At 31.0% G+C, this 26,682-nt stretch overlaps 3 protein-coding genes across 3 annotated transcripts; 1 reads left to right on the top strand and 2 right to left on the bottom strand.

Annotated features, from left to right (window-relative positions):
• Positions 1 to 327: 327 nt before the first annotated feature.
• LOC104882128 (protein neprosin) lies at positions 328 to 1,694 on the bottom strand. Its single transcript, XM_010664159.3, has 2 exons — positions 1,554 to 1,694; positions 328 to 720 (listed from the first exon to the last, which is right to left on the bottom strand). The coding sequence occupies exons 1-2, from the start codon at positions 1,623 to 1,625 to the stop codon at positions 328 to 330; spliced, it is 465 nt and encodes a 154-aa protein (XP_010662461.2). The 5' UTR covers positions 1,626 to 1,694.
• A 6,962-nt stretch (positions 1,695 to 8,656) lies between these two features.
• Positions 8,657 to 13,662, top strand: LOC104882129 (protein neprosin). The gene is made up of 8 exons (XM_059743376.1): positions 8,657 to 8,710; positions 8,808 to 8,932; positions 10,192 to 10,339; positions 10,618 to 10,704; positions 11,652 to 11,864; positions 11,972 to 12,136; positions 12,385 to 12,531; positions 13,199 to 13,662. Exons 1-8 carry the CDS (start codon positions 8,657 to 8,659, stop codon positions 13,595 to 13,597), a joined length of 1,338 nt encoding a protein of 445 aa, XP_059599359.1. The 3' UTR covers positions 13,598 to 13,662.
• A 2,553-nt stretch (positions 13,663 to 16,215) lies between these two features.
• Positions 16,216 to 20,436, bottom strand: LOC100250930 (geraniol 8-hydroxylase). The gene is made up of 3 exons (XM_002264799.5): positions 19,951 to 20,436; positions 18,106 to 19,097; positions 16,216 to 16,907 (listed from the first exon to the last, which is right to left on the bottom strand). Exons 2-3 carry the CDS (start codon positions 19,066 to 19,068, stop codon positions 16,278 to 16,280), a joined length of 1,593 nt encoding a protein of 530 aa, XP_002264835.1. The 5' UTR covers positions 19,069 to 19,097; positions 19,951 to 20,436; the 3' UTR covers positions 16,216 to 16,277.
• Between the last annotated feature and the right edge of the window lie 6,246 nt (positions 20,437 to 26,682).

Genomic DNA, 26,682 nt, shown 5'->3' with positions numbered 1-26,682 from the left:
ATCAAAGTGATATAAAGGTTCTATAGCTCGTTGACAATAATTTTAGGAAATACTTCTAATTTATTTGATAATAATTTTAAAACGTGTTTATAACTTTTTTAATATTTGAAGAATTTCATTAAAAAAAGGTTATTTTCAAGTATTAAAAAAGATTAAAAACGTTTTCTAAAATTACCGTTAAATACGTTTGTAGTTTCCAAGTGAACATTACTCTCAAACGACATAAGAAAAATAATAATGACCGATAATGGTGTAATGAACCATGATGAAAATCCTAAGACATAACGAAAGATCGATATTTATTCATGACCCAAAAGTACTTTCACTTCATTTAGCATTACAAGCTGGGCCTCCAGGTCCCCCAAACAGCATAGCATATCTTTCAAACTCACCTGTGAATCCTTCATAACTCACCTGGTAACAACTAGGTTTGTCTGTAAATGCTTGAATACTTATATTTTCGGGTTCGAACAGTGCATTTGATGAATCAACAAGACGAATGCGACTAATATAACATGTCCTTTTGAAATTATTATTGAAATCCCCACTACCCATTGGTGGGGCAGGCTCGCTTATAGGGCTATAAACATCTCCTCCAAACTGTATCTCTGAAGCAAACTCAGCCATGGTTGTGAATATGGACTTTGGCCAGTATTCAATGAAAGACTTTTGTTTACTCCTTGGATTACCCACTATCCACCAGTTTCCTGTTTTTGGATCCTACAATTAAGAAATAATCATAATAATACCATGGTTAGAAAAATGTAAATGATTTAGTATAATGTTAACAAAGGATTTGGTATAAGTACACATGATAACTAGCTACAAAATCATGACATAATATATGCTATCGATAAGAGCAATGCTATGAGAAATAAGACTCCGCTTGATAACTATTTTCCAAAACAATTTTAAAAAAATATTTTTTGAAAACGGTATTTGAAAATTGTACTATGATATTTTGTAAAACAAAAAATTATTTGGGAATTTAAAATGTTCTTAACATGTTTTTAATATTTTAAAATATATTTTAAAAATAATTTTTATATTTAATCATTCTATATATTTATATAATTATTTTTTTAAAACAATTCTTAAAAAAACAACTATAAACAACTAAAAAATATTATCTGAAAACAAACTAAATGAAAACATTGAAAACAACTGAAATGTGTTCTTTAAAAATATCTCGTTTTCTGATTGTCAAACATGTTTTTCTGTTTTTTTTTTCTAGAGAAAAGAAAACTATTCTCTCGAGTAGAAAACTGTTCTTGAAAATAGTTGGCAAATATGACCTAATTTTTTATCTTCCTCTTATTTCTTTAAAAATAAGATAACTCCTTCATGGGTTGTTTGTCTCTAACAAAGAAAATAGTGATAATTTGTATTCAAAAATTTCTCCTAATATCTCTTTTGAAGTGGTTTTTGATGCACTATAATCATAGCATAAAACTTGTTACCAATATAGCACTATAATACATCAACAAAGTGGAAAATAAATTGGTGTTAGCAATTTACGTAGAAAAAATAACTACTGACATAAAATGTCTTACCTTAAAAATGAGTCTGTCCAAAACATACTGTCGAGATGCGCCATATTTTGAGATCTTCAGTGCCTCGCCCATATAATGTTTTTGACTAATTTGTACGATGCCAGGACACAAAGAGTTGAAACACCCAGTCCTTTCAAAAGCATCGGCCTATTGCTAGCCAAATATCCAACTCATAATCCAGTCCACACTAATCTTATGTAACAAAATTCCACATAAATGAAGGTTTGAAGACGACTTACAGTCCAAGAACTAAACGTTCGTGTAAGATTATCTCCATACAATTGTGGATTTACCTACAAAATGCATATAAAAGTGTTAAAAAAGACGGGAATAAAAACCGAAAAAGGCTGTGTATAGTACTTAAGAAAGTGACTCATTACTCAATTTTGAAACCATAATCCAATTATATCAAATATGAGAGCGATCAAGATATACATCGACTTACAGCCCAGCCATGATGTATACCATTAAATTGATTTTGGATCGATATGAAAGCTTCGCTGAATTGGCTGTCTAAAACCGTCACACTACGTGTATTGATATCTACTTTAGCTCCATAATATTGTTGGGATGAGTCCTGGACTGTTTTAGCTATTGCAAACTTCACATAAGATATGGACATTCATAAATGATTTATTTCAATCAATCACTAAACTCGACAATTACGTATAATTATTCGTATATATATTATAAATTGAATACGATAAATCATACATATGCAATCGTATTCTTACATGATACCCTGGGGATTTGGAGGTAGATGGAAAAGTATTTCTGCGATATTGATATAGTAGAGCTTTTGCTGCTATTAAATCTCTTTTGCTAGTCCTTCGGATGGGGATTGCTCCCCTTGGACATGTTATGCTTTTATATCTCTTAGTCATACTTGGCATGGAATCTCCAATCTTTGTAACTTCTTTAGGGAGAGAACTAGGTTTCATCTGTTTATAGATTTATTAACATATCATAAAGAAAATATTATTAGTAAAAATACAACCATTTAGGCAAAATATTATTGGTAAAAACTACTAATTGAATAAAAAAAAAAATACCTTCATTTTAATGATTAAAGACTTACTTGAAGTTTATAATTTTTGAGTAATGGATGATCAAAAGCGGGTTGCTTGCTGATATTAATGCAATCCACAATGTCGTGACCCTCAATCTGTTATTATACATATCCATCCATCATATTTAAAGTTAATAAAGTTAAAGTATAGATACAATTTAATATTTATTCTTGCCTTCGTATTTTAGGTTATATTTGGTTCCCGAAAAATTTGAGAGAAAATGTAAAGGAAATAAAATAAAGAGGAAAAGTAGAAGAAATAAAAAGTTGAGGAAAATAAAAAATAGATTTAAAATTAATAAATTATTTTTATATAATACTTCAAACTCATTTCACTTATTTCAACTCATCGATATAAAGATTAAATAATTAAAAAATGCATAAGTTTTTAATTAATTTTAATTATATTTGATTTTTTTTTAATATTTTTCATAGGACAATTAAATATGAGAAAATAATTTTCCTTAGCGTTTTTTTTTCCTTGATACTTTCCAAGAACCAAAAATACTTTTAAGGATGTGAAAGCATAAGTGCATTTAAAGTTTCAATTTAGGTTCAATCTAATTGAGCACGAGATCAATTAGATTTACCATTTGAGTTTGGATTATCTCATATTATGTCAATTTTAAATGCCATATTATTTAATTTTAAAATCATTAAAATAAGTAGCAAGTCATCAAATCATAAATATTTCCTTTCAAATGAGAGCAATTTTAAACTTCAATACCCTAAAACCAATGGATTATGGTTATGAATTTATTTAAATTTTTTAGAACAAGAAGCTAGGCTTGGAACCACCTTCACCCTTGTAGCCTTGGCTTAAAATGCATAGTCATTTTTAAGAGGTTGGATTACAAATTTATGTTAGTAATTATTATGCATATCTCACTAAAAAAGGGAAAATATAAAAAAGGAAATCTCAAAGTTCAAATGGCAAGACCTGATAACTCATAACAGGTGCTTTGTTCAAAATCTTGAGTTGTTTTTCCAAGTCTCTTTCTTCTTCTCCTTCCCATTTGCTCATCCTTCCCTGAATTCTCCAACTAAAACCCAGAAAAGCTAGCACAACGACTACAAAAATCTCATCTTACTAGCAAGGATGGTTCACAAAAAATAGTTTCAAACACTATTTTGATCTTGGTTCCTGGGGTTTTATATATAGTCACCAATGCAATGCAATGCAAATTCATTGTTGATAAGCATGTAATAAATACTTTTATGATATACTTGTTGATAAGCAAGCAATAATTTTTTTTTGTACTACTAAGGTAAAGTAGTAGATGATAAGCATGTAATAAATTTTTTTGTCATTACCTACTCCTATACAAACTTATCTTGTCATTAAATTAAAAGCATCTATCTAGCTCCCTTGTCAATCAAAACTTCAAATTTAATACTAGGCTATCATGGGTTATTTAATTGGACCTATCAAATTAATAACCAAACTAACATAAGACAAAGATTGAACATTTTGATATTTAACTGAGAGTGCGTTTGACATGAGTGATTGATTAGTCATTTTAATATTTGAAAATTTTTATATTTGAAGTATTAGGAATGTTAAAAATACTTACTAGCATCACTGCTAAATGTACTCTAAAATATGGTACTTGATTCTCTATTAAAGTTGTTAAGGTATTTTTCTAAAATCTATATATTTGACAATTTATGTCAAAATTAAAGGTTTTCTTGCATATTATTTTCTTGCACCCAACTCAAGAATTTTTTTTTTTCGAGATTCACATCAATATAGATATTTGGAGACATCCTTCAATTTCAAATAAGGTTAAAAAAACATCATATTTGAAAAGTTTATTGTGTTCCTAATTCCATCTCAAATATTTTTTGAAAATTTATTAGTCATCCATATTTGTCTACAGAAAATTAGTTTGGTAGCATTCAAACTTATCCAAAAAAATTAGTATGAAAAGTTTCTAAATTATTTTTATGAGTAGAATTAGAGATTAAACTTAAACCCAAGGTTAAAAGCATCGGTTCTAGTTCTTGATTCCCTCTCAACCTTAGGCCACAAGCAACTAGTTGAGGAGGGGGGCTAGTTTGGGGGTGCATTTCTCAAAGGATCTCCACTCTTGATGCCTACTTTGCTTTCATATTTCTTTAGTTAATCACAATACAACATTTTCAACCAGCTTTTGCTGCATTTTCTGATCACCACTTCCAATGCCATTCATCATCTACCTCCCGCTTCTAAACCTCATCTTGGAAATCATCCCATCTCCTTGGAATCAATGCTCTTTTACTCAAAAAGTATATTAGTTCAAAGATAATTAATGCTTAGGGAACCAATGACATGATCTAAGCATAAGTGCTTACCACTTGTTTGGAAGGAGAAGTTTATCTAAAAGAATTCAAAAAGTTTCCAATTTTTTTTTAATATTAAAAAAAGGTTACCTTGTAATATTCTTATTGTTGAAAATTGCATTATTTTAGGAGTTAAATTTCATTACTTTAGGGAGCTAAATTTGGGATTGTCATTTGCAATTCAAATTTAATTCTTATTCTAGAATAGGTTGACAATTGTACACTTTCCTATTTGAATACATCTTGTATGGGCTATAAATATCAAATTGGACTCCTCAAATAATACTGAAAAAATTCATATTCAATCCATATTTGTTTACATGGTAACTTTGATTTGTAAACCCGGCCCGTTCCTTCGTATTTCTTCTTTTTTCATATAAAAAAAAACCTGTTCCAACTTTGTTCAAAATCATGTTTGGTGTAAGTAATGAAGCTACATCCAAGTCAAACATTGAGTAGTCACCACATGCATTTCAAGTTACTACCTAATCCTTCCCTTCATAAAACATCTCACAAACGAAACATATAAAACTACTTGCAATGTGTACTCAATCTATAAAAAACATGTTTATTTGAGGCAAGGGAAAATTTTGTTATCTCATTGGAGCAACATAACAACTAGAAAAAGAAGATGAGGAAGCATTTCAAACATGGGAGGTAGAAAACTTGATGGTGATGGCTTGGCTTGTTAACTCAATGGAGCTAAAAATCAGACAAACATATTTGTCATTATCAATAACAAAGAAAATGTGGGATATTCTCAAATTTAGGCACTTCAGCTCAAGTATATGAGATTAAAACTCGAATCTGTGAAACGAAACAGGTAGCTTAGGGTGTTACAAAATACTATGTATTCTTAAGGGTCTTTGGCAAGAGTTATATCAGTATTGTGAAGTTGAATGAGAGAATGTAAGAGATGCTGCCTAGTTTAAGTGGTTGTTGGAAAAATAACATGTTTTTGAATTCTTAGCAGGATTAAACTTGGATCTTGATGAAGCAATGGGGACAGTCCTTGGACAAGAACCTCTCCCATATGTTTGAGATGCTTGTGCATATATGAAGAGTGGAAAGTAGGAGGATTATTATGATGAATGGCCTAAAAATTGGTCAGAATTTAGAGAAACATGTTGGAAAAATCATGAGAAGAACTCCCCTTGTTTCTAGTTAGAAAAACTATAGGAAATGAGAAGAAAAGGCCAAAGTTTGGTGTGATTATTGTAATAAACCTAGACATACCAGAGAAACATGTTGGAAAATTTATGAGAAGCCTACTAAACTAAAAAATAACTGGTTTCCAAAGAGAAACAACCTTTTTCTTTAGGTTGAAAACTCACAATCAAGTAACATTGGAGGAGCCGGAACTTAGCTCTTCATAAAGGAACAATTAGAGCTTCTACATATGTTTACTAACCAATAAAAAAATGATCCAACTCCCAATCCTTCATGCTCCCTTGCCCAAAAAGGTAATTTCTTCATGCCTTAAGTGTTTCTTCTAATGTAAAAGATCCCTATATCATAGATTTAAGAGCAAAAAATCATATGATTGGTTGTACTAAATTATTTTCATCATACCATGTTCTAGTAGCCTAAAGGTAAGAATAGTTAATAGGTCTTTGTCCTTAGTTGTAGGAAAGGGATTTGTTTCTATTCCTAAAATGCTTGATCTGAATTTGATTTTGCATATGCCGACCTTTCTTGTAATCTTTTTTCCATTAGTAAATTCACCAAAGATAACAATTGTGGCTTTGGGAATAAAGATTGAAAGTGTTAAAAAAGTTGTTAGGTGATAAGAACTCAAACTCAACACTTTTATGGTGCTAAAGAACTCATTTTAGTGTGTTTCAAGAATTTAGAATTAACCCAATGCTTTATCTTGTTGTTAGAATCTTAAAAACTTTTATTTGATGCATTTTGTGAGGATTATGTAGGCTTTAAGATTTTTTTTTTTTTGTGTGGAAGAGCTTTTTGGGGAGAAAAAACAAATTGCACACCTTTCACATGTGCAAGACTCAATTGTGTACTCCTCTTAAGCGTAGAGCACAAAACACACCTCTTATGTGTGCCCTGAAGACCAAGCGCATTAGGCTCTCTAGATCACCTCCTAAGTGTGTTGGACCAAATTGTGTACTCGGTTTAGGCAACTCAAGTTGCATGCTTGTTAAGTGCACCAAGCCAAGTAGTTGTGCACCCTTTCACCTAAGCTAGTAGAATGTTCACACAATGCACCTCCTCAAGGCTTGAAATGTGTAATTAACTATTGACATTTATACTTGGGATGACATTTATACCAATAACATAGTGCACCTTTGGATGCCATTTATACTTGTGCACCATTCATATCTTTGTAAGGGCTATGCACTTAACTATTCTTCTAATAATTAGCATGCTCGCCAAAGTAGTGTAACCATTCATGCCTTAAAGTCTTCAATTGTACTACTAAAGCCTACACTATGCTGATTACATAGAAAAAGAGTTAATCACTAACTCCAAGCTAACACATCAAGAATGATGATTGATTGATTATATTGACCAATGTTTTAAAAACTGGATTGGATCGGTCGATCCAATAGGTCTGATCACTAACCAATGGTCTTTTGAGTATAGTCTCCTCTCTTGAACCTTTTAGCTATTGAACTGGCCATGAACCACTTGAATCGACAGTTGGATCAATGAATTGGGTGAATCGAGCAGTTCTTCAAGGACTGAATGGTTCAATGACCCTCCATTTTCCTATTCAAAACAACCCCCTTGCTTATTGTCCTCCAAGCCTCCAACAACCTTTGCCTCCAATCCATCGGAATGGCGACATTGATGACTAGTCGACATCGATTGGCTTGTTGAGAGGCTAGGTGGGGTGGTAAGAGAAAATAGGTGGTAAGAGAGAGAGAGAGAGAGAAAGAGAGAGAGAGAGATGGTAAGATGAGAAAGAAGAAGGGGGTTGTTGGTCGGAGTGGTGTCGTTGGTGATGGTCAATGAGAGTGGTGATAGTGGGGGTTGAGGTACAGTGGATGTGGTGAGGGAAGAAAGAAGAAAGAAAAGAAAGAGAAGGGAGAAGAAAAAGGAAGGAAGAGGGAAAATAAGGGTGGCGGTTAGAGAGAAAAGATGGGTCTTTAGGGCTTATTTTGACTAAACAATAGGGATTGAAGCCTAAAAATGGAGGGTATAGATTGGTTCTCTAAAAATCGATATAAAGGAATGAGCTTGGACCTTAGGCCACAAGTCAATCAGAAAAGGCCAAGAAAACATAGAAAATAAAAAGGCCTAAAAACCACAATTAGAAATGGGTTTGAGACAATTTTTGAGGTCTACAATTATATATATACATTCTATTTAATAAAATTTAAAATATTAATGTATTTATATTTATCTTTATCATTTAATTTGACATGTCAAATATAAAAATAAAATAATACTTCTCTACACCTATTTCATTATTAAAAAAGGCATATTTTGTGCAAAAACATGACTTCTTGAAGAACAAAGTAAGGTTTGATTTTGTTAGGGAGAGAAAGAGAGTAAAGAGGGAATATGATGAACTCGAGGTGAGAATCAACTCCTTACTAGAATCTATAAGGTGAAGATCGAATGCATATAATGCCTATGAAGAGCTTCGAGCAAAGAAGAAATAAATGGAGATGAGGGGCAATCTTTCGAAACCCATTAAAGTTCCAAAAGCTACTTGGATGGTTGATGGTTTATATTAGCCTGGAACATGGTCATCAATAGAGATAAACCACTCAAGAGATATCATGTTGGTATAATTCAGGTAATTTTCATCTCATTTGATTTTAAATTGAAAAATATATGTATATATTGAATTGGGTGAAAATTTGAATACTAAAATTCCTACTCTGATTTTGCAGGCAATGTTAATACCCCCAAATGTAGAACTAGTTTTTGGCATAGAAGCAAGTGGCGAGAACTTGATTGATACAACAAAAGTTAATACAAGGTTGCCAATGTTGGTTTATGTATTTTGTGAGAATAGGTCAGACTATGATTATAAGAAGAAAGTCAAAGCCACGAATGCTTTAGTCCAAACTAATACAATTATGTCAAATAGGTCGTCTATTCTAAATCTTGATCGTGATCACTATACCCAAATTATAATATGTTGTGGTTTAATTTCAATTTTAGAAATTACAAGCACATGTATCATGATTGTTGTTTATGTTTCACATCAATATTATATACCAAAGAATTGACAAATAATGAATTATATATAAGAAAGAAAATAGTGATCTCTAAGACAAATAGGCCAAATTCAATTGATCTTTGTGTACAATTTAAAGATTTTTTTTTTCAATAAAACATAAATCACCAAAAATTTTGGGTCCCAAAAAAACTCGTCTCATTGCCTTCCCTGTTTATAGCCATCCTATTAGCATTCATTACATAAATCACCAAAAATTTGGTTTAATAGAATAGAAAAAAAAAACATATTACCTGTTTGTAAGTATTAATTTGCACTAATTGGATGACTATAAATAAGGAGGAGAGACGAGTAGATACTCACACTATCCCTAATGGAACATATTTGAAATTTAAATAAATAAGTTAGGGGTGGGTTTAAGATTTTTTTTAAAAAAAAACTAGGATGAGTTCGAGTATTGTCTTGTCCCGCTTTGCCCTACTCCGATTATATATAAATTAATTTAATTTTTATTTTTCTATTTTTAAATATATAATAGTAATAATAACAATAATAAAATACTTTTCAATAAAATAGTTTACAATTTTTTTAATATTTTAATTATTTATAAAATATTTATTTTTTAATGTAATTAAATTAGAAAATTTTCAAAAAAGGTTAAAAGGGGAATAAGATTTTTTTTTTTTTTTTTTTTTTTTTTTTTAATGGGACAAAGATGAAAATTATTTTAAATAAATGGGGTGGTGTATAGAAAACTCATTCTATACATTATGCCATTAATTTGCATTAATGACATAACCAGAAAAAATATACCACATACATATATATGCTAATTATATCTTCATTTCAACATTAATAGGTTGAGCTATATATGCAAAAGTCTAATAGCAAAAATGGGGATATCCACACTAAAGGTAGTACTCCCTTACAGAAAAATTATTATTTGATTCATTTCTGCAACTAATTTCCATTAATTGCAGCACCAAAAAAAAAAAAAAAAAAACAATCGTAGTATTAACTATTAATTTTCATTAATGGTTGAGCCTATGCATAAAAGTCTAATAGACTTAGATTCAGAAACTGCTTGATGCTAGCAAGATGAAGATTTTACTTGTTTTTGCACTAATTTTTCTTGGTCTAAATTGGAGGAGCCAAAGAAATATTAGTGTCCTGGAGAAAGAAGAGTCCGAGCTAGAAAGACAACTCAAGATTTTGAATAAACCGCCTGTTAAATCCTTCCAGGTCTCACCATTTTAATTTTCAAGTTTTTGGTTTCATTTTTTTCTTCTCAAACAAGGATTTTCAATTTCTACTTTAATCTACCCTCCTGAAAGTTGTAGTGCACTTTGATTCGGAGTCTCGCTTGTTTGTATCAAATATTTGAATAAAACAATAGGGTTATGTTTGGTTCTCGGAAAAATATGAATATGCACATTTTTGGTAGTTTAGTTCATCAGTTTGTTCCATTACTAACATCTTTAGAATTAAAAATCTAATGGATGCATATTTATGTATGACAGGATGTGGATGGAAGCATTCTGGATTGCATTGATATCAACAAGCAACCTGCTTTTGATCACCCATTGCTTAAAGATCATAAAATCCAGGTAAATGCAAATCCCTTCTGAAAAAGAAAACATGTTTTTTTGTTAAGTGATAGATAAAAAAGGAAAAAAAAAAAAACTTATGAAAAAAAGGAGAATCTCAGTTTTATCTTCATCAATTTAAAAATATTTTAAAATACATGCACTTTTTTATAAGTCTGATAATTATTTTTTGAAATGATATTTTACTTAATAATATTAAATAAAATTATCAAAAAAATAATTTATCATTTTAAAGTAATAAAAATATATTATAGATAAATATATTATAAATTTTTATTATTTAATATGAGGTACAAATCATTGTGGAAATTTTTTAAGGATTCTCAAATGATAAATAAAATATTTTCTAATTTTTTAGTTAATAATGATTTTATATTTATATTATATATATATTTTAATATAATTGAATAAAATTTTTATTGGTTAACATGGAGAATAAAATAAAAAATTTTAAAAAATTTGAAAGCTAAAAATATAAAAATAAAATATTGACTTTCATTTTGTTGGTAAAATATGTTAGTTAAAAATATAGATATCATATACTTATTTTTTAAGTTTTTTTTTTGTTTTATTTGTATTTAATTTTTAAGTATTTTAGTTTTAGTTGTATTTTTTTTTTTTTTTTAAATCTTAAGTCCGACCTCATGATTTTTATTTTTTATTTAAAAAAAAAATAAAAGTAAAAGGGAGATCGGTTCATTACAATTAAACATCTATTTTATTGACTTGCTAATTAGCATTATTGATATAACAAGTGAAAGGATCATCTCAAGAAATAATTATTTGAGGTTTTTCTTCAAATGGATGAAAATAAAACCGATTTAAAAAATTTGTGGATATATTTTCAAATTAGTGAATCATAACCCATTTTTCTCATTTTTTATATTCTTATGATTGATTCTCTTATTAGAAATGAACTGATTCATGTCTAAATACCTTGTAAACAGATGACACCTAGCTCTCTCCCTAAAGAAATTCCAAACATTAGAGATTCAATACCGCAACACCCCATGCCCAAGACACTGGAAAAATGTCCCGAAGGAACAGTCCTCGTACGAAGGACTAGGAAGGAAGATTTAGTTGCAGCAAAAGCCGTCTCAAATCATTATCGCGCAAATGCAAATGCTCATCCATCTACCTCAAAATATTTTGGATTTCATGTAAGCCTTCCGATCTTTTCCAACTCATGATGTATACACACAACATTAGACATGTCAAAAAATTAATTGAAATAAAGTATTGATTCATGTTCGTGTCTTGCATGAAGTTCCAACTGGTCAAAACAGCACCAGACACGTCCAAAGGATATTGTGGAGCTGCAGCAAAGATCAACATCCGTAACGTAAAAGTTTCAGAAAACCAATTCAGCGAAGCTTCGATATGGATTCAGAATAGTCTTGAACAAACCAATAACATACAATTCGGATGGACTGTAAGTGATCTAACTCTATGATCTTCCTAAAATGATTTTTCTAGCTCTTTTAATATGCATGTTGTAACTTTTTTATTTTTTATTTTGGATGCTTTCAGATAAATCCGAAATTGTTTGGAGACAACCACACAAGATCTTTTACTTATTGGACTGTAAGACTTCGAAACTTTTATTTACATGAAATTTTATCATATAAAATTGTTGGTTTGAATATGTTAATTAGACGTATATTTGGTTTGCAATATTAGGCTGATAATTATCGAACAACCGGGTGTTTCAACTCTTTGTGCCCTGGTTTTGTACAAATTAGTCGAGAAAACTATTTGGGTCAGATACTTCCGATTTCCGAGTACGGTGGGGATGTGCAATATATGTTGGATATACTCATTTTCAAGGTAAAAACTATACATATATACATACATACATATGATGTTTTTAGATAAGTAGAAAATAGAAAATAGTTTTCTATTCTTAAAAACAAAAAATATGGTGTTTTCAGATAATATATTTGAGTTGTTTTTATTTTTATTTTTAAAAATAATTATTTTAAAAAATAATTATGCAAATATAAAAAAATGATTAAAATTGAAAAACTACATATAAGAGTTATTTTAAAAATACATTTAAAAACATAGAAAACAACTTAATAATATTTCAGGTTTTCAAACAGACTTTTATTTTACAAAATATGAAAGAAAAGTTTTCAAAAATTATTCTTAAATTTTTTTTTTTTAGAATTGTTTTTCAAAACACTTTTTGAACAAAACCTAATTTTTTTCGGTTGCTCATTCATATTATGTTGAATTAATATAAATTAGAACATCAATAAAAGAAAACAATCATTAAAATCAAAACTCACTCTTATCAAAATTATGTTTTCCTCTTGCACACAATATTGTGATTTAGTCCAAAATTTCTCTATTTCAGTGCTAAACACACGTCCAAATTGAAGTATGCAAGACTACGTATTAATCATGCTCATTACTATCATGTTCTTAGGTACATACTTTATGCTAAAATATTTACACCACTAATGCATTTTTTTGTCCTTTTGGACTGTAGGACCCAAAATCAGGAAATTGGTGGATGGCACATGAAACAAAGCATGGAAGAAAAGAATTCATTGGTTATTGGCCAAAATCCATATTCACAACCATGGCTGACTCTGCCTCAGAGATTCAATTTGGAGGAAAGGCTTATAGCCCTCTAAATCAGCCAGCCCCACCAATGGGTAGTGGCCATTTCGATGCTAATGATTTTTCAAGGACATGCTTTATTAGTAATATGCAACTTGTTGACTCCTCAAATATACTTTTTGAACCCAAAAATACAAGCTTGCTCGAAATTACAGACAACCCTAATCCTAATTGTTATCAAGTGGCATATAAAGGATATACGGGAGAGCCACGGCGGTATGCTATGCTCTTTGGGGGACCTGGAGGAACAGCTTGTGATGCCTAATGAAAGGCAACTAAACTTTTTGTTTATGAATAATGGTTTTCTTGTACCTTGAACTTCTATCATGATTGGCGTGAATTATATAGTTTGAAATACTGCTCAATTCAATTTTTATTATTGTACTCTCACAACTAAAATGGTTGCTTTGCAAACCATCTATCTTTTAAGGCCAATGGTGCCAATTGGTTCAGCCGCCACCCGAACCGAAGATATTGTCGATCGACAGTTCAGCCAGACCAGACCCACAACTTAGTCTTTGAAAGTATAAATAACCAGGACTTTGTTTGATATTTACTCATGCAAATTGCACTATAAAATTAACTTTTAGATTATAAATATATCCAAAATCAATTACGGTACGAATTTCTAAATTACTTTTCATTTTTGTAAGTAAGCCAAATTCATTGAAAAATAAAAATACTTAGAAAATGAGTACATCCTTCAACATAGAAATAGTTCAATTATTCTTAATCAATAATAATGTTGTCACTAAGTTTGACACCTTACCGTGAAACCACAACTAATGAGCTTACTACATGCAAATGTGAGCATTATGTGGTCAATGCAGAAATCAAGTGACCAAAACAACAGTTACTGCTTGTCTATCAAATCTAACTAGCAAAATGTTCACATTTAACTTTAGGATCACCTAGTTCAATACAAGCATCGCATAGGAGGCAATTCAAATGGATTACCAGTTGAAATATTAAACTTGAAAAATAGACAAGGTGATTGTTAACTTATTGTCACAACTTATCAAAATGACACTTATTTGAGCTTTTATAGTGAACAAAAAGCTTTCGAAACCCCTAAAATCATCTACACTAGTCTACTAGTGGAGAAGTGTGGAAGATTTTAGAGAAGCCTAGAGATATTCACAAATTTCTACACAAGAATGGAAGACAATAAAAATATGTAGAGAAATATAGAGAGTTCCGAAAATATCTTGTATAGAGCTTGTACATAGGATTTGTGTAGGTAATTATAGAAAATTCTATAGATATAAAGAACCGTTGAGGGTTTTAAAGAGTTCTATAGGTGGCTATAAATAGGGGATAATCTCATTTAGTTAAGGCACCAAATACTTAAGAGCATTCTTAGTCTCGTAAAGCATTTTAGTGCAACACAAGTTTCATTTTTTTCAAACTCTTTGAGTGTTGCTTCCTTTGTTGTTCATAGTGTTCAATTCGTGTACATTGCTTAGTATGAAAAGTTAAGTTGAGAAAAGGCTCACTTAGCGGCTTGAGTTGTCTAAGTACCACATATAAGCTTGGGAAATACCCATGTCCATGACATTATGCTTTGAATGGGCAAATATGAATGCATTAAATTAATTTATGAGAAAACAAAATCTCCTTCATATCCAACCACCCTTTAGCTTAGCAATAGAGAGAAAATGGGGTTTCTTACTTAGAAATGGTTTGATTGATGCGGTGCCAAATATAAGCAATGATTGGTGTAAAGGTGAATAAATGGTCTTGGTGACATGATAAGTTAATACTGAAGCTATATGGCCGTAGGTTATAAGCATAGTTTTAGGTGAATAAGTTATTAATATTAAGATCCTTTCAGTTCTTTTATCTACATGACACTAAATAAGTCAAGCTTAATAAGTTGACACTGTAAATTTTTGAAGTCATAAAGAATTAAACTTTGTTGCATATGCATACCTACAAGTTCTACATTTTTGGCTTTGTATTAATTAGCTTAAATCAAATATTGAATAGGAAGTTCCTTTACAGTTTTATCGTAAATTTATCTATTATTGAGTAATCAATTATATCACGCATACTAAATTAATATTGTTTACCATTGCACTAGAAAAAAATTGAAGTTAGCAATCTCTCAAGATATTCTAAACTTTTAGAATGTTTGATAAATCAACTTAATAGCTTAATATGATTTAGTAACTTAATTTAAATCATTAAATAAATTAAACATATTTAGTGAAATAAATTAATATTACATCTTAAAATTATTTTTAACTCTTAATATTAAGTTAAAATAGTAAATTTAGTTTTAATCTCAAATCATTTTTACCTCAATTTCCTATATGGGTGAAAGCATATTTTAGAATCATGATTCCACATCCATAACTCATTTTTTATGATAAATATTTTTATATTTATCTTATGTATCTACAATACTTTAAATATAGACTTTTTATAAATAAAATTATTACTTAAAATTAATAAAAATAAATATGAGTTAAAATCAATGAGGAGAAACATTAGTTAAAATTAATAAGGGTAAGTGTATCATTTTGATAGATTTAAAACAAATTTTAAATTGATTTTATCAAACAACTTTAATATTTAAAGTAAAAAATAAATAATAAGTTTGAAATTAACAACTTAATAATAATTTAATTTAAAATCAATTTAAATAATAAAGCAATAAGTATTAAGTTTTATCAAATACCCATTTAATGCTTTATAAAAAATATTAGATGTAAACTCTAATTCTTATGACAATTTTTAGCCTTGTCATTTGGAATTTGAGTAAATTGAAGTTTCCTTCCCAAAGTTTCAACTTATTTTGACTTAATTGAGGTGAAACTTAAAAACTTTTCTGTCCTAGTGAAATCTTAGATTGCAAACTAATATAACAGCACCTGAAAATTGGTTAAGTAAAGAGGCCATTATTTTGAGTATCTACTCCATTGAAGAAAAAAAGCATGCATTTAAGTATATAAGTCTAGGTTTGATAGTCTTGGCTTCGGAATTGCGACAAAGGGCGTCGCTTTTCTTAACACTAGGCCAAACTTCTCAGTGAGATCGACACCATTCACCCCATCCGGTAGCCTCCAATCGAACAAATGTAACATTGAAGCTAGGATATGTGGTACTATTCGCTCAGCTAATGGAACTCCTGCACAAATTCTCCTCCCTGACCCGAAAGGAAGATATCGAAAATCATTTCCACTATAATCACATTTCAAGCTCCCGCTCAAGAACCTTTCAGGCTGAAACTCTGAAGGACTGTCCCAAAATTCAGGATCTCTATGTATCGCCCACGCATTTACCAGGACTTGTGTGCCGCTTGGAATTGTATAGCCCCTTAGAACACATGGCTCACGAGTGCGACGAGGCACCAGGAATGGTCCGGGAGGGTGTAACCTTAGAACTTCCTTTACTACGGCATTTAGAAAAGGAAGTTTTGGGAGATGAGTCTCTTCTACCATATTGTTCATACCAACCACTTGTTCTAGTTCTTTTTGGGCTCTTTCCATTTTTTCGGGTTTGTTCATCAGTTCAGCCATCGCCCATTCTACTGCGCTTGATGCTGTATCTGTTCCTGCTGCTACCATGTCCTAATTGTCAAAATTTAAGTGGTAAGTTGTTGTCATACAGAAAGAATTGGCTGCAAACCAATCTCACCTAAAACAGTTGGAGTTAATACTAGGCAAGATATTCAGCCATTGATCAATCAACATTAATCAATTGAGCAATGGCTAAAATTCTACGCTCCATTTGACACTTAGAGGGTGTTTGATAAATCAACTTAACGATTTAATATAACTTAATAACTTAATTTAAGTCCTTATTTAAATTAAATATATTTAGTAAAATAACTTAATATCACAACTTAAAGTTAAAGTAATTTTAAGGATTAAATTAAAATAAATAATTTATTCTTAATTTTATTTTTTATTTTTTATTTTTACCTCATTTGCTCACATCTAATGATAATATATTTTACAACTATAATTCCACATTCATAACTCACTTTTTATAATAAATATTTCATGGTTATTTTATATATTTACAATATTTTAAATATAGGTGTTTAACAAACAAATTTATTATTTAAAATTCATAGAAATAAACATTATTTAAAGCAAATAAGGATAAATATTAGTTAAAATTAATGCAACTAAATACTTCAAGTTGATAATTTAAAATAAATTTTAAGTTAATTTTATCAAATAACCTTAATACTTAAAAATAAAAAAATTAAATAATAAATTTTAACTCAACAACTTAATAATGATTTAACTTAAAAGCAACTTAATTAATTAAGTATTAAGTTTTGTCAAAACACTTTCTTGAATTTTAGCACCTCTTCAAGCAGATGTAACGACTTTCTTGGCCCTAGCCAAGCGTGAGGGTTGGAATTTTGGACCAGAATTTATCCTAACTACCTAGGAAACACTACTTTTCAACATTTATCTTAAGCCTAGACATGCATCAATCTTATGTTGTGCTTCCTAGGAAATCTTTTAACTCAATTTGGAGATTAACTGAGTTTACCCAACTTTGTAGATACTAAATCTAACTAGTACCTTCTTAGTTTGGATCAAACGAGGCAAGTTCCCTTGACTCGGTAGGAGATTTATGACAGTCTTTGGGGTTACTACTACAAGAATTATGCTTTGGCCAAGATGAGTTTCAAAAGACAGATAATTTTGATTTTGCAAAAAGCAGGAAATTGTTATTATGTCACCAAATTATCATTAAATTTTACGACACTGCAAGAACAAGGAAAGAGATTATGGACAAGAGACTTACTAAGAACAAGGCCTTGAGTTGAGTCTTGTCCAAGATTCCCTTAGAGCCTTCCTCATTCTGCAGAAAGATCTGTAGTAAATCCTTGTGCTCTCTATCTTTGTTTTCTATCCCTTCCATGCTTAGTCCTTTAACTTCATGGTGATTGATGATGAAGTCGAAAATCCGATCCAATCTTGATCCTAGCTTCTTCATCTTACTATTCTTGCCTTGTATATCCAATGGGGCCAAAACAGGAAAAAGATCTGAAACATCAGGTTTTGTTAAGAGGTCAAACATTTCCCACACCACTTGTCGAAACTCTTTGTCTGCATGTCTTCTTTCCTCACCTTCTAGGGTTCTTCCCCATAACATGCTGGTAATCACATTTATCATAGCCGAGAAGGTATGCTCATTGACATTTACTGATGTACCTGCATTTGCATATATCCTTCTCATCGAATCCCAAACCTCTCGGTGTCTAAGAGCATAAAGCCTGTCAAGGCTCACTTTGCTTAGCATCTCCCCAACCCAAACCTTCCGAAGCATGCGCCAGTTTTGGTCACACCGCGCCCATATCAACCCAGAGCCACCATATGTCATCGTTAGCATTGCAATTGGCGTGTCCCGGTCCGCAAAAATAGCATCGTTGTCTCGAAGAACCTCCTTTGCTAGAGAGGGTGAGCTCAGTACAACAGTAAGCTTGTTACCGAGCCAAAGCCTCATCACCGGGCCATATTTTTGAGCCATTTTAGCAAAGCAGCTGTGAAGGTCAGGATGTAGAAATGGGAGGTTGCCTAGTACAGGCATGCCTCGAGGACCTGGTGGCAACGCAAGACTTTCCTTCCTCAATATGTGCCATGAGATTGCACCCACAGCAATAACCGCAAAAGAGACAAAGAGTCCAGCACCTCCATAGCCAATGTTGCACCACTGTGACCAGAAAGAAGATGCCATAGCCAAAAGTCTATGAACCATGCTGCTCATCAGCACTGCTTGTGAGTTGTGCCTAACAACTATACAATGAAATACACAACATATTAGATAACCACAGAATAAATACATAACATAAAGTTATTAGATAACCACACAAGTTAACATAATTCAATTTTATAACAATCTGCTTTCAATGAAAGCATATAGATATCGTCAGTTTTAGATTTGATGGACTTTTATAACTATAAAATATGTCCACATAATTAAGAGTTCATATACGTATATCTAGCATCATAAACATTTTTTTCTATCCAATATAAGATATCATAACCATCCCCATACAAACACAATATCTTTATTGTATTCTACAGAATTGAGGGATCAAGCAAATAGACACTATTTACGAAGTGCTTCCAAACAAACTTTCATATTGGGATAGGGATTTTAATAAAATTTGTAATGATCCTGTAGACCCCTCTTGGACCAGAGGATGATAGCTGGTCACCCGGGAAGAGCTGGGATTTTCATTTTGGAGGAGTGGGGGACGGCTTCCATGAACGAGCTGCTGAAACGTGTGGCAAGGACCACCAACTTGCCATGGTGGTGGTTGAGAGAGGGACAACTCTGAACGAGGAATGATGGCTGGAACAGGGAACTTTTGGGTGAAGAGAAGAAAAGGCTGGGTAGATGATGATCCGGGGGGAAAGGAAATGGTGGCAGAAAAAATTGGTTTTTTTAGGAGGACGTTGAAGAAAAGAAAAAAACAGAGAAAAGAGGGAGTAGCAAGAAACGAAAGAGACTTTTTGGGATTGGGAGAAAAACAGAGCTAGGGAGATGGCTGGAACGGGAGAGCTTCAAATGATGATGATATGAGCATTAGATAGAGAAGTTGAAGGAGGCGAGCCGTGGGTAGCAAGGAGGAAGGAAGTTTACCAGTCTTTGGAAGATTGGAGGAGCACTTTCAGGTTAGAGCAGGTTGAAGGACTGCAACCACGCCCTCAAGATCCAACCAAATTACACCAAGGCTCTTCTTCACAGAGCTGTCTCAAATGGGAAGCTTGGACGATGGGCAGAGACAGTGAAATATTATGAGGTCTTGAGGAGGGAACTTCTTGGAGACATTGAGGTTGCTGAATCTCTATCCCAGGCACAGGCTGCATTGCCAAAATCATGGGAGGAGGAAACTCATAGTGTGAAGTTTGGTGGTGAAGTGGAGGAGAGCCCAACAGTAGCAAAAGCCGAGAGCATAAAAAGTGTTCCAACCTTCAAGATTTACAAGAACGGGGGTAAGGTCAATGAAATGATATGTCCCAGCCATCAATACTTGGAGTACTCAGTGAGGTATCAGCGTCTCTAAAATGGATGTGCATTTGTGTCCACCCATTGCCCAACCCCACTTCGGATTGGGCTCTTCCCAGTATCCCGACGGCCATATGCCATCCTCTCGTTTCTTTATCCTTGTATGTTGAAAATTTATTTTAATTTTTAAAAATTTCATTCACAAATAATTTTCCAAAATTCTAATTTTTAAATTTAATTTTTAAGAAATCTCATTCTCAAATAATTTTTCAAAATTTCAATTTTCAAAACTTCAATTCTCTAATAATTTTCCAAAATTTCAATTTCCAATTTTAACTTTCAAAACTTCAATCTTCAAATAATTTTCAAAACTCCAATTTTCAAAACTCCAATTTTCAAAACTCCAATTTTTAAAAACTTCTATTTTCAAATAATTTTTCAAAATTCCAATTCTAAAATTTAATTTTCAAAATTTAAAAATTCCATTCACAAATAATTTTTCAAAATTCCAATTCTCAAATTTAATTTTCAAAACTCCCATTTTTAAATAATTTTTCAAAATTTCAATTCTCAAATTTAATTTTCTAAACTCTAGTTTTTTTTTTTTTTTCAAATAATTTTAAATTCACTCAAGTTTTCAAATAATTTTAAGTCCTCAATTTTCTGTATTTCCTTAAGGTTTAGGGTCACCAAAAATCTCGTTTTTAATAAACTTACTACCTTTCCCTTCAAGTAAGTACTTTCACAAATTTCCTTTGATTTTCAAATAATATTTTGTTTCTCTTGATTTTTAATAAACATGAATAAATTTTTTATAATTCTAAAATAATGGAATTTGTGGGATTAATTCATACAAAATCAATTGGGCTTTAGTGGGGACCCAATATTCATAACATTTATTTCTAAAATAATTCAAGTGAATTGCATAATTGATATTGTTTGATTTTAATTGGTTTTGTGTGAGACATTTTACACTTATCATTGCGCACTAACTCTATTTCATGATAGTGCTTTATTACCTGCTTGCAAGGTACACTCTCATTCTCACCTTTTTTTTTTATTATTTATTTATTAGTTATCATGACTTGTTTTGATCTATGATCATTTTGTTATCCATTGATTTCTTAGTTAATTGTCATGTTTGCTTCACCTTATTTAGTAGAGACCCGTTTTTAGGGATTTAGAGTGGTATTATGGTATTTTTACCTTACCTTCCCAATAAGTAACCTGACCCTCAGACTCGACTTTGGTTTTTCACAGACATATTTTTTTTCCTTTAGGAGTCACACTTAGGGTTTTTCTTTTTTATTTTGTTTTTCCCCTTTAAAAATAAAACAAAAATAAATGTTGACTCCAAGTCTTTTCTAAAAATCAAATTTTCACCAAATAAGTAAAAAAAAAGGACTCATGCCATCAAGTGGGAACACGTCGAGCAAAATGCGGGGTCCACAGATCCACTCTCCGTCATGTCAATATTGTTCATTATAGGTTTAATAGACTCTCGCACCTTAAAAATGTGTCTACATAATTAAGAGAAGTTCATACCTATATAACATTAAGAATCCTTATCCAATATAATTTAAAACACAATTTTCTCAAGATGGGTCAGGACTTGCATGTGGAGGCTTGATTCATCATTTAGCTTTGCTAGCTATGTTATATTAATTTGGAAAGCACTGTGGGTGGGTGGCTTAAAGAAATGGGGATGGATGAATGGAGTAATTTTTTGTTCGTTTCCGATCAAATGATAAGGAGGTCCAGCTACATATATAGGGCCTGTTTGGTTGTTGTTTTCAAGAACCGTTTTTTGTTCTTGAAAACAAAAAGACACTGGAAACATGTTTGGGAAAGGGATGATTTTTGTTTTTTATGTTTCCTGTGTTCTTGAGAGGCCTCTTTTCAGAGAAAAAAAGAAGTTGTTTTGGTTGTTTTCTTCACTATTCAAGGAAGAGTTGTTCTCTGTGTTTTCTTCTTTTGTTTTTTTTGTGTTTCCCTACATGTGGTTTCTCCTTCAGCAACATGAAATGAAGGTCATGGAGGATGAAGATGGTAGCCATGTTGGCTTTACCATGGTGGTCTTGGCATGAGTGAATGGTTGTGGGTGTGAAAGGCATCAATGACCGTGCAGTGCTTTGAAGGGCAAGGCCACAGGTAGAGATGTCGTGAGCGACGACGCGTGGCAATAGGGTGGAAAAGAGTGGTTGTAGGGTTCAAAATATCTGTCAAGTCAGCCAAGTCGTACCCACCACGACATTGACCGCGCTAAGTCTGATACTAGGTATGACGAGTCCGATTATGAGATTCTCAAATCCCAATTTCAAACCATCAATCTTGTCTGCCATGAAGATTAAAGAAGGAGAAGAAGTATTCTCATTTAACCCAACCGTTACCTCCAAAGTCTATTAAGATGAGAGATCAGGGGATGAGAGCTCCCTTACCTTACTACAATTGACGAACTACGGGAGCTTCGATGCCAGTGGATGGTGACTCATCGTCGCCGACGCCGGGACTAAACATAAGATTCCTTCTCCAGCTCTGACAACCCTCGACTGTGATTGGAATTTGGAGGAGAGCTTTGGGTTTGGGGATTTGCTGGTGGTTGTTAGGATATGGAGAACCATATTTGGTAAACTTGTAATTTTATAATTTATAATGCAACATCATAATTAAATAAGTATCAAATTTAATATTTGGTAAAGTAATATTTAGTCATTCATAATTTATACATTATAAAAAAAAAACTTGAAAATTTTATAATTTATATGCAATATCATATTTAATAAATAATAATATGGTTTGTATAAGGTACATTTATATGTTGATCAACATCTGACATATATTTATATGGTAAATAGATTATATTTACATTTGAATCATTTTTAATTTATTATATCATGTAATTTTTTTTTATCTTATAATATTTTAAATTATATTAGGAAATCAATAATTATTTTTAAATGGTATAAAATTTATATTTATATTTGAATTATTTTTATTTTATTAATTTTTACATTTATTTATCTATGTTCATATTTATCTTCTGAAAATTAACAAAAATTATAATTGATGTAAATAAATTTCAAAATAATTTTTTTTTAATTTAAATAAAATATTAATTTAAAAATTATTTATATACTTACAATATCAAGTTAATTGAAGAAAAAAAACCTTTAAATATGTTTTTAATTTTACTTGTTCTAAAAAACTTCTTTTATTAACTCAATCAAACACTTTTTTTTTTTAAATAAAAAACTAGGGCCTGTTTGTTTAGTGTTTTCAAGAACTGTTTTCTGTTCTTGAAAACAAAAAACACCAAAAACTCGTTTGGTTGAGAGAGTCATTTTTGTTTTTGTTGTTCCCCGTGTTCTCAAAATGACACTGTTTAGAGAACAACAAAATGTTGTTTTCCCCGTTTTTTTACTGTTCACAGAACAAAATTAAACAAAAAAAAAACAATCTGTTTCCCGTGTTTTTTTTTTTTTCTTCCCGTTTTCATCTCTTTTCCAGCACAGTGGCTCGCCTCTTCTTGATTTTTCCCGTTTCTCAGTTTTGATTCAAGGTTCGTGAAATTTAAATCCAATCGCACAATAGCAAAGAGACCCCTAAAACGGATCCAGAAAACGCAGGGAGCAAAAGAAAATCCATTTTTTTGGTTTTCCTTGGGGTTTTTGCTTGGATTTTCTCGGAAATCAAACGAGGATGAATTTTCCCGGAAATCGAATGGGGGATGGATTTTCTTGGGAATCAAACGGGGGTTGCAGGGTTTTTGCTTGGATTTTCTCGGAAATCAAACGAGGATGAATTTTCCCGGAAATCGAATGGGGGATGGATTTTCTTGGGAATCAAACGGGGGTTGCAAAAAAAAAATAATAATAATAACATGATTAGATTAGTACCTGCGAGGATTGAGAGTGGCAGAGGAAAATAGGGCCTTTTAGGGATTCTCTCGGCTGGAGGGCAACTTCAGAAAAGGGCTTCTTGATGCCCGATGAGAGAAGTGGGTGGAGAAGTGGGTGGCATTTTGAATTTTAGATTTAGTAGAGATAAAAAAAAATTAACATCATGAGAACAATTTTATCTCCACTTAATAAAATATGCTGTAATTTTTAATAAAGTTAAAGATTAAATAAAAAAATATTAATAAAAATAATTTTATTATGTTTGATTTATTTTAAAAAAATATAAAAAATATTTTTATTTTTAAATTAATAAAATAAATAATTTTTTTAATTTAAATGAACTATATATCTAAAAATTATTTATAAATTTATAATATAAAATTACTTGAAGAAAATATTTTATTAATTAGAAAAGAAAAAAAAATATCTTTAAAACGTGTTTTTTGTTTTATTTGTTCTAATTTTTTTTTTATTAACTCAACCAAACATGTTTTTTTGTTTTTTAGAACAAAAACTGTTTTTCAAAATTCAGTTCCCAAACACGATTTTTTTTAAAAAAAACACCAAAAAACTGTTCTCAAAAACTGTTTTCTAGAATAGTTTTCAAAAACAGCAACCAAACAGGCCCCTATTTTCCAGAATTCAATTTTCAAAAACAATTTTTTTTTTTTTTAAAACACCAAAAACTGTTCTTAAAAATTGTTCTTAAAAACTATTTTTCAGAACAGTTTTAAAAAACAACAGCCCAATAAATGCATAATATCTCTCTATTTCAAAAACCCATATGGGGCCTTCTCTCAATAATAGAGATATGAGATAACTAGAAACCAAAGTACGAGTATTAGACGGATATGCAATGTCTGAAAATCAGTAAATTCACAATAATGCATACTTTTTAATTCATAAATCATTTCAAGCTAAGCTCCTCCAAGAGGTCATATGCGCTGGCTGCATGCACCAAGAAAAGACTAGAACAACATATTGGATTAATTTATTTTTATTTTTTAAAGTGAAGTCTTATTTTATTTTCAAATATTGTCTCTTAATACAAAAAAATCAAAATTCACAATTCAATTAATTAATTAATTTTTTATCAAAAAAAAAAAACTAGTTGATCCTCTTATAAATAAAAATATAAAATTATGTTATGTCACAATTGTTAGATGTCCAAGTTGGCAATCAACTAATAAACCTAATATTAAATTTTAAATATTTTTAAATGATATCTCTTATAAATAAAAATTGGTGAGGTAAGTGGGTGGTGAAACAATCCTTTATCCTAATTATTGTTTCAATTTAGAATATACCTAAATTGTTGGTGCATGGATAACAATTTCATTTTCAACTAGTTTCCTCCAAATGGATGATGAGCATACCTCCAACAAAGCTTAAGTTAGTGTTTAAAACGACAATAGTTTTTCTAGGAAATTATTTTTCATACCTAAATTCAATGTTTGGTGGTCTTTTATTTTGATAGAGTTGTAACTTTTGTGTCTCTTTAATGTTTTACATATCAATAATTGGTCTTTATGAATAATAGTTTTTGTGTTTGAATTCAAACATTTATGTTCATTATTTCTCTTAACGTAACAATTCAATATATTTACCTCTTATGTAATGAATGTAGTAGTTGTTGCCCAAGTGACACTTAGCTCATTCAATACCAGGCCAAGAGAGGGGTTACTAGATGAAAGTGGGGACCCACATAAATTAAATAAATACATCTACAAATGGGCATCTAAGGCTTGAAAAAAATTCATAATTATAATATTAATCAAGCTCAAAATATTATAATTAATTACACTCTATCAATGTAATATAACTTGATAAAAAACTCCATCTCTAATGTAATCAAATGAAATGCTAGTGAGGGGCCTTCCACCTAAGGAAGGTATGGTAAACTTAAGCATGCTTAAAACCACAATTTAAACTCAGCATAACATACACAAACAAATGGGAAGATATAAAAATTTATTTACATAATTGTAGACCCACGTTTCGCATGATGTGTTCCCACTTGACGGCGAGACTCGCTTTTTTATTTATTTGGTGAAAAATATGATTTTTAGAAGAGATTTGGAGTCGCTACTTATTTTTGTTTTATTTTCAAAGGGAAAACAAAATAAGAAAGAAAAACCTCAAGTGTGACTCCTGAAGGAAAAACAGGTCTGTGAAAAATTGAGTCTAGGTCCGGGGGTTAGGTTACCTATTAGGAAGGTACGGTGGTGAGTCGTAACACTCCTCTAAGTCCTTAAAATGGGTCTACTAAATAAGGTGAGGCAAGTGTGACAATTGATAAGAAAATCAGTGGATACCAATGAAATGATCAAATAATAAAACGAATCATGTATAAGAATAAGCAAAGTGGGAATGAGATCGTACTTTAATAGCAAGTAATAGCACGCTATCATGAAACAAGGTTAGTGCACAATAAAGAATACAAAACATATTGCAGGTGTCACAAAAC

This window comes from Vitis vinifera, chromosome 16, assembly GCF_030704535.1.
Source record: "Vitis vinifera cultivar Pinot Noir 40024 chromosome 16, ASM3070453v1".
NCBI classification, from domain to species: domain Eukaryota; kingdom Viridiplantae; phylum Streptophyta; class Magnoliopsida; order Vitales; family Vitaceae; genus Vitis; species Vitis vinifera.
Note: the sequence above shows the minus strand (reverse complement) of the source record. Positions and strands in the feature narration are given on the sequence as shown.

Excerpts from the sequence above, each read along its gene's own strand:
- LOC104882128 (XM_010664159.3), bottom strand. The coding sequence starts at position 1,625 with ATGGGCGAGGCACTGAAGATCTCAAAATATGGCGCATCTCGACAGTAT. Across the intron at positions 721-1,553 it reads TGGACAGACTCATTTTTAAG|GATCCAAAAACAGGAAACTG; the intron begins GTAAGACATTTT and ends TCTTAATTGTAG.
- LOC104882129 (XM_059743376.1), top strand. The coding sequence starts at position 8,657 with ATGGTCATCAATAGAGATAAACCACTCAAGAGATATCATGTTGGTATA. Across the intron at positions 8,711-8,807 it reads ATCATGTTGGTATAATTCAG|GCAATGTTAATACCCCCAAA; the intron begins GTAATTTTCATC and ends CTGATTTTGCAG. Across the intron at positions 10,340-10,617 it reads CGCCTGTTAAATCCTTCCAG|GATGTGGATGGAAGCATTCT; the intron begins GTCTCACCATTT and ends TATGTATGACAG.
- LOC100250930 (XM_002264799.5), bottom strand. The coding sequence starts at position 19,068 with ATGAGCAGCATGGTTCATAGACTTTTGGCTATGGCATCTTCTTTCTGG. Across the intron at positions 16,908-18,105 it reads AACTCAAGGCCTTGTTCTTA|GACATGGTAGCAGCAGGAAC; the intron begins GTAAGTCTCTTG and ends TTTGACAATTAG.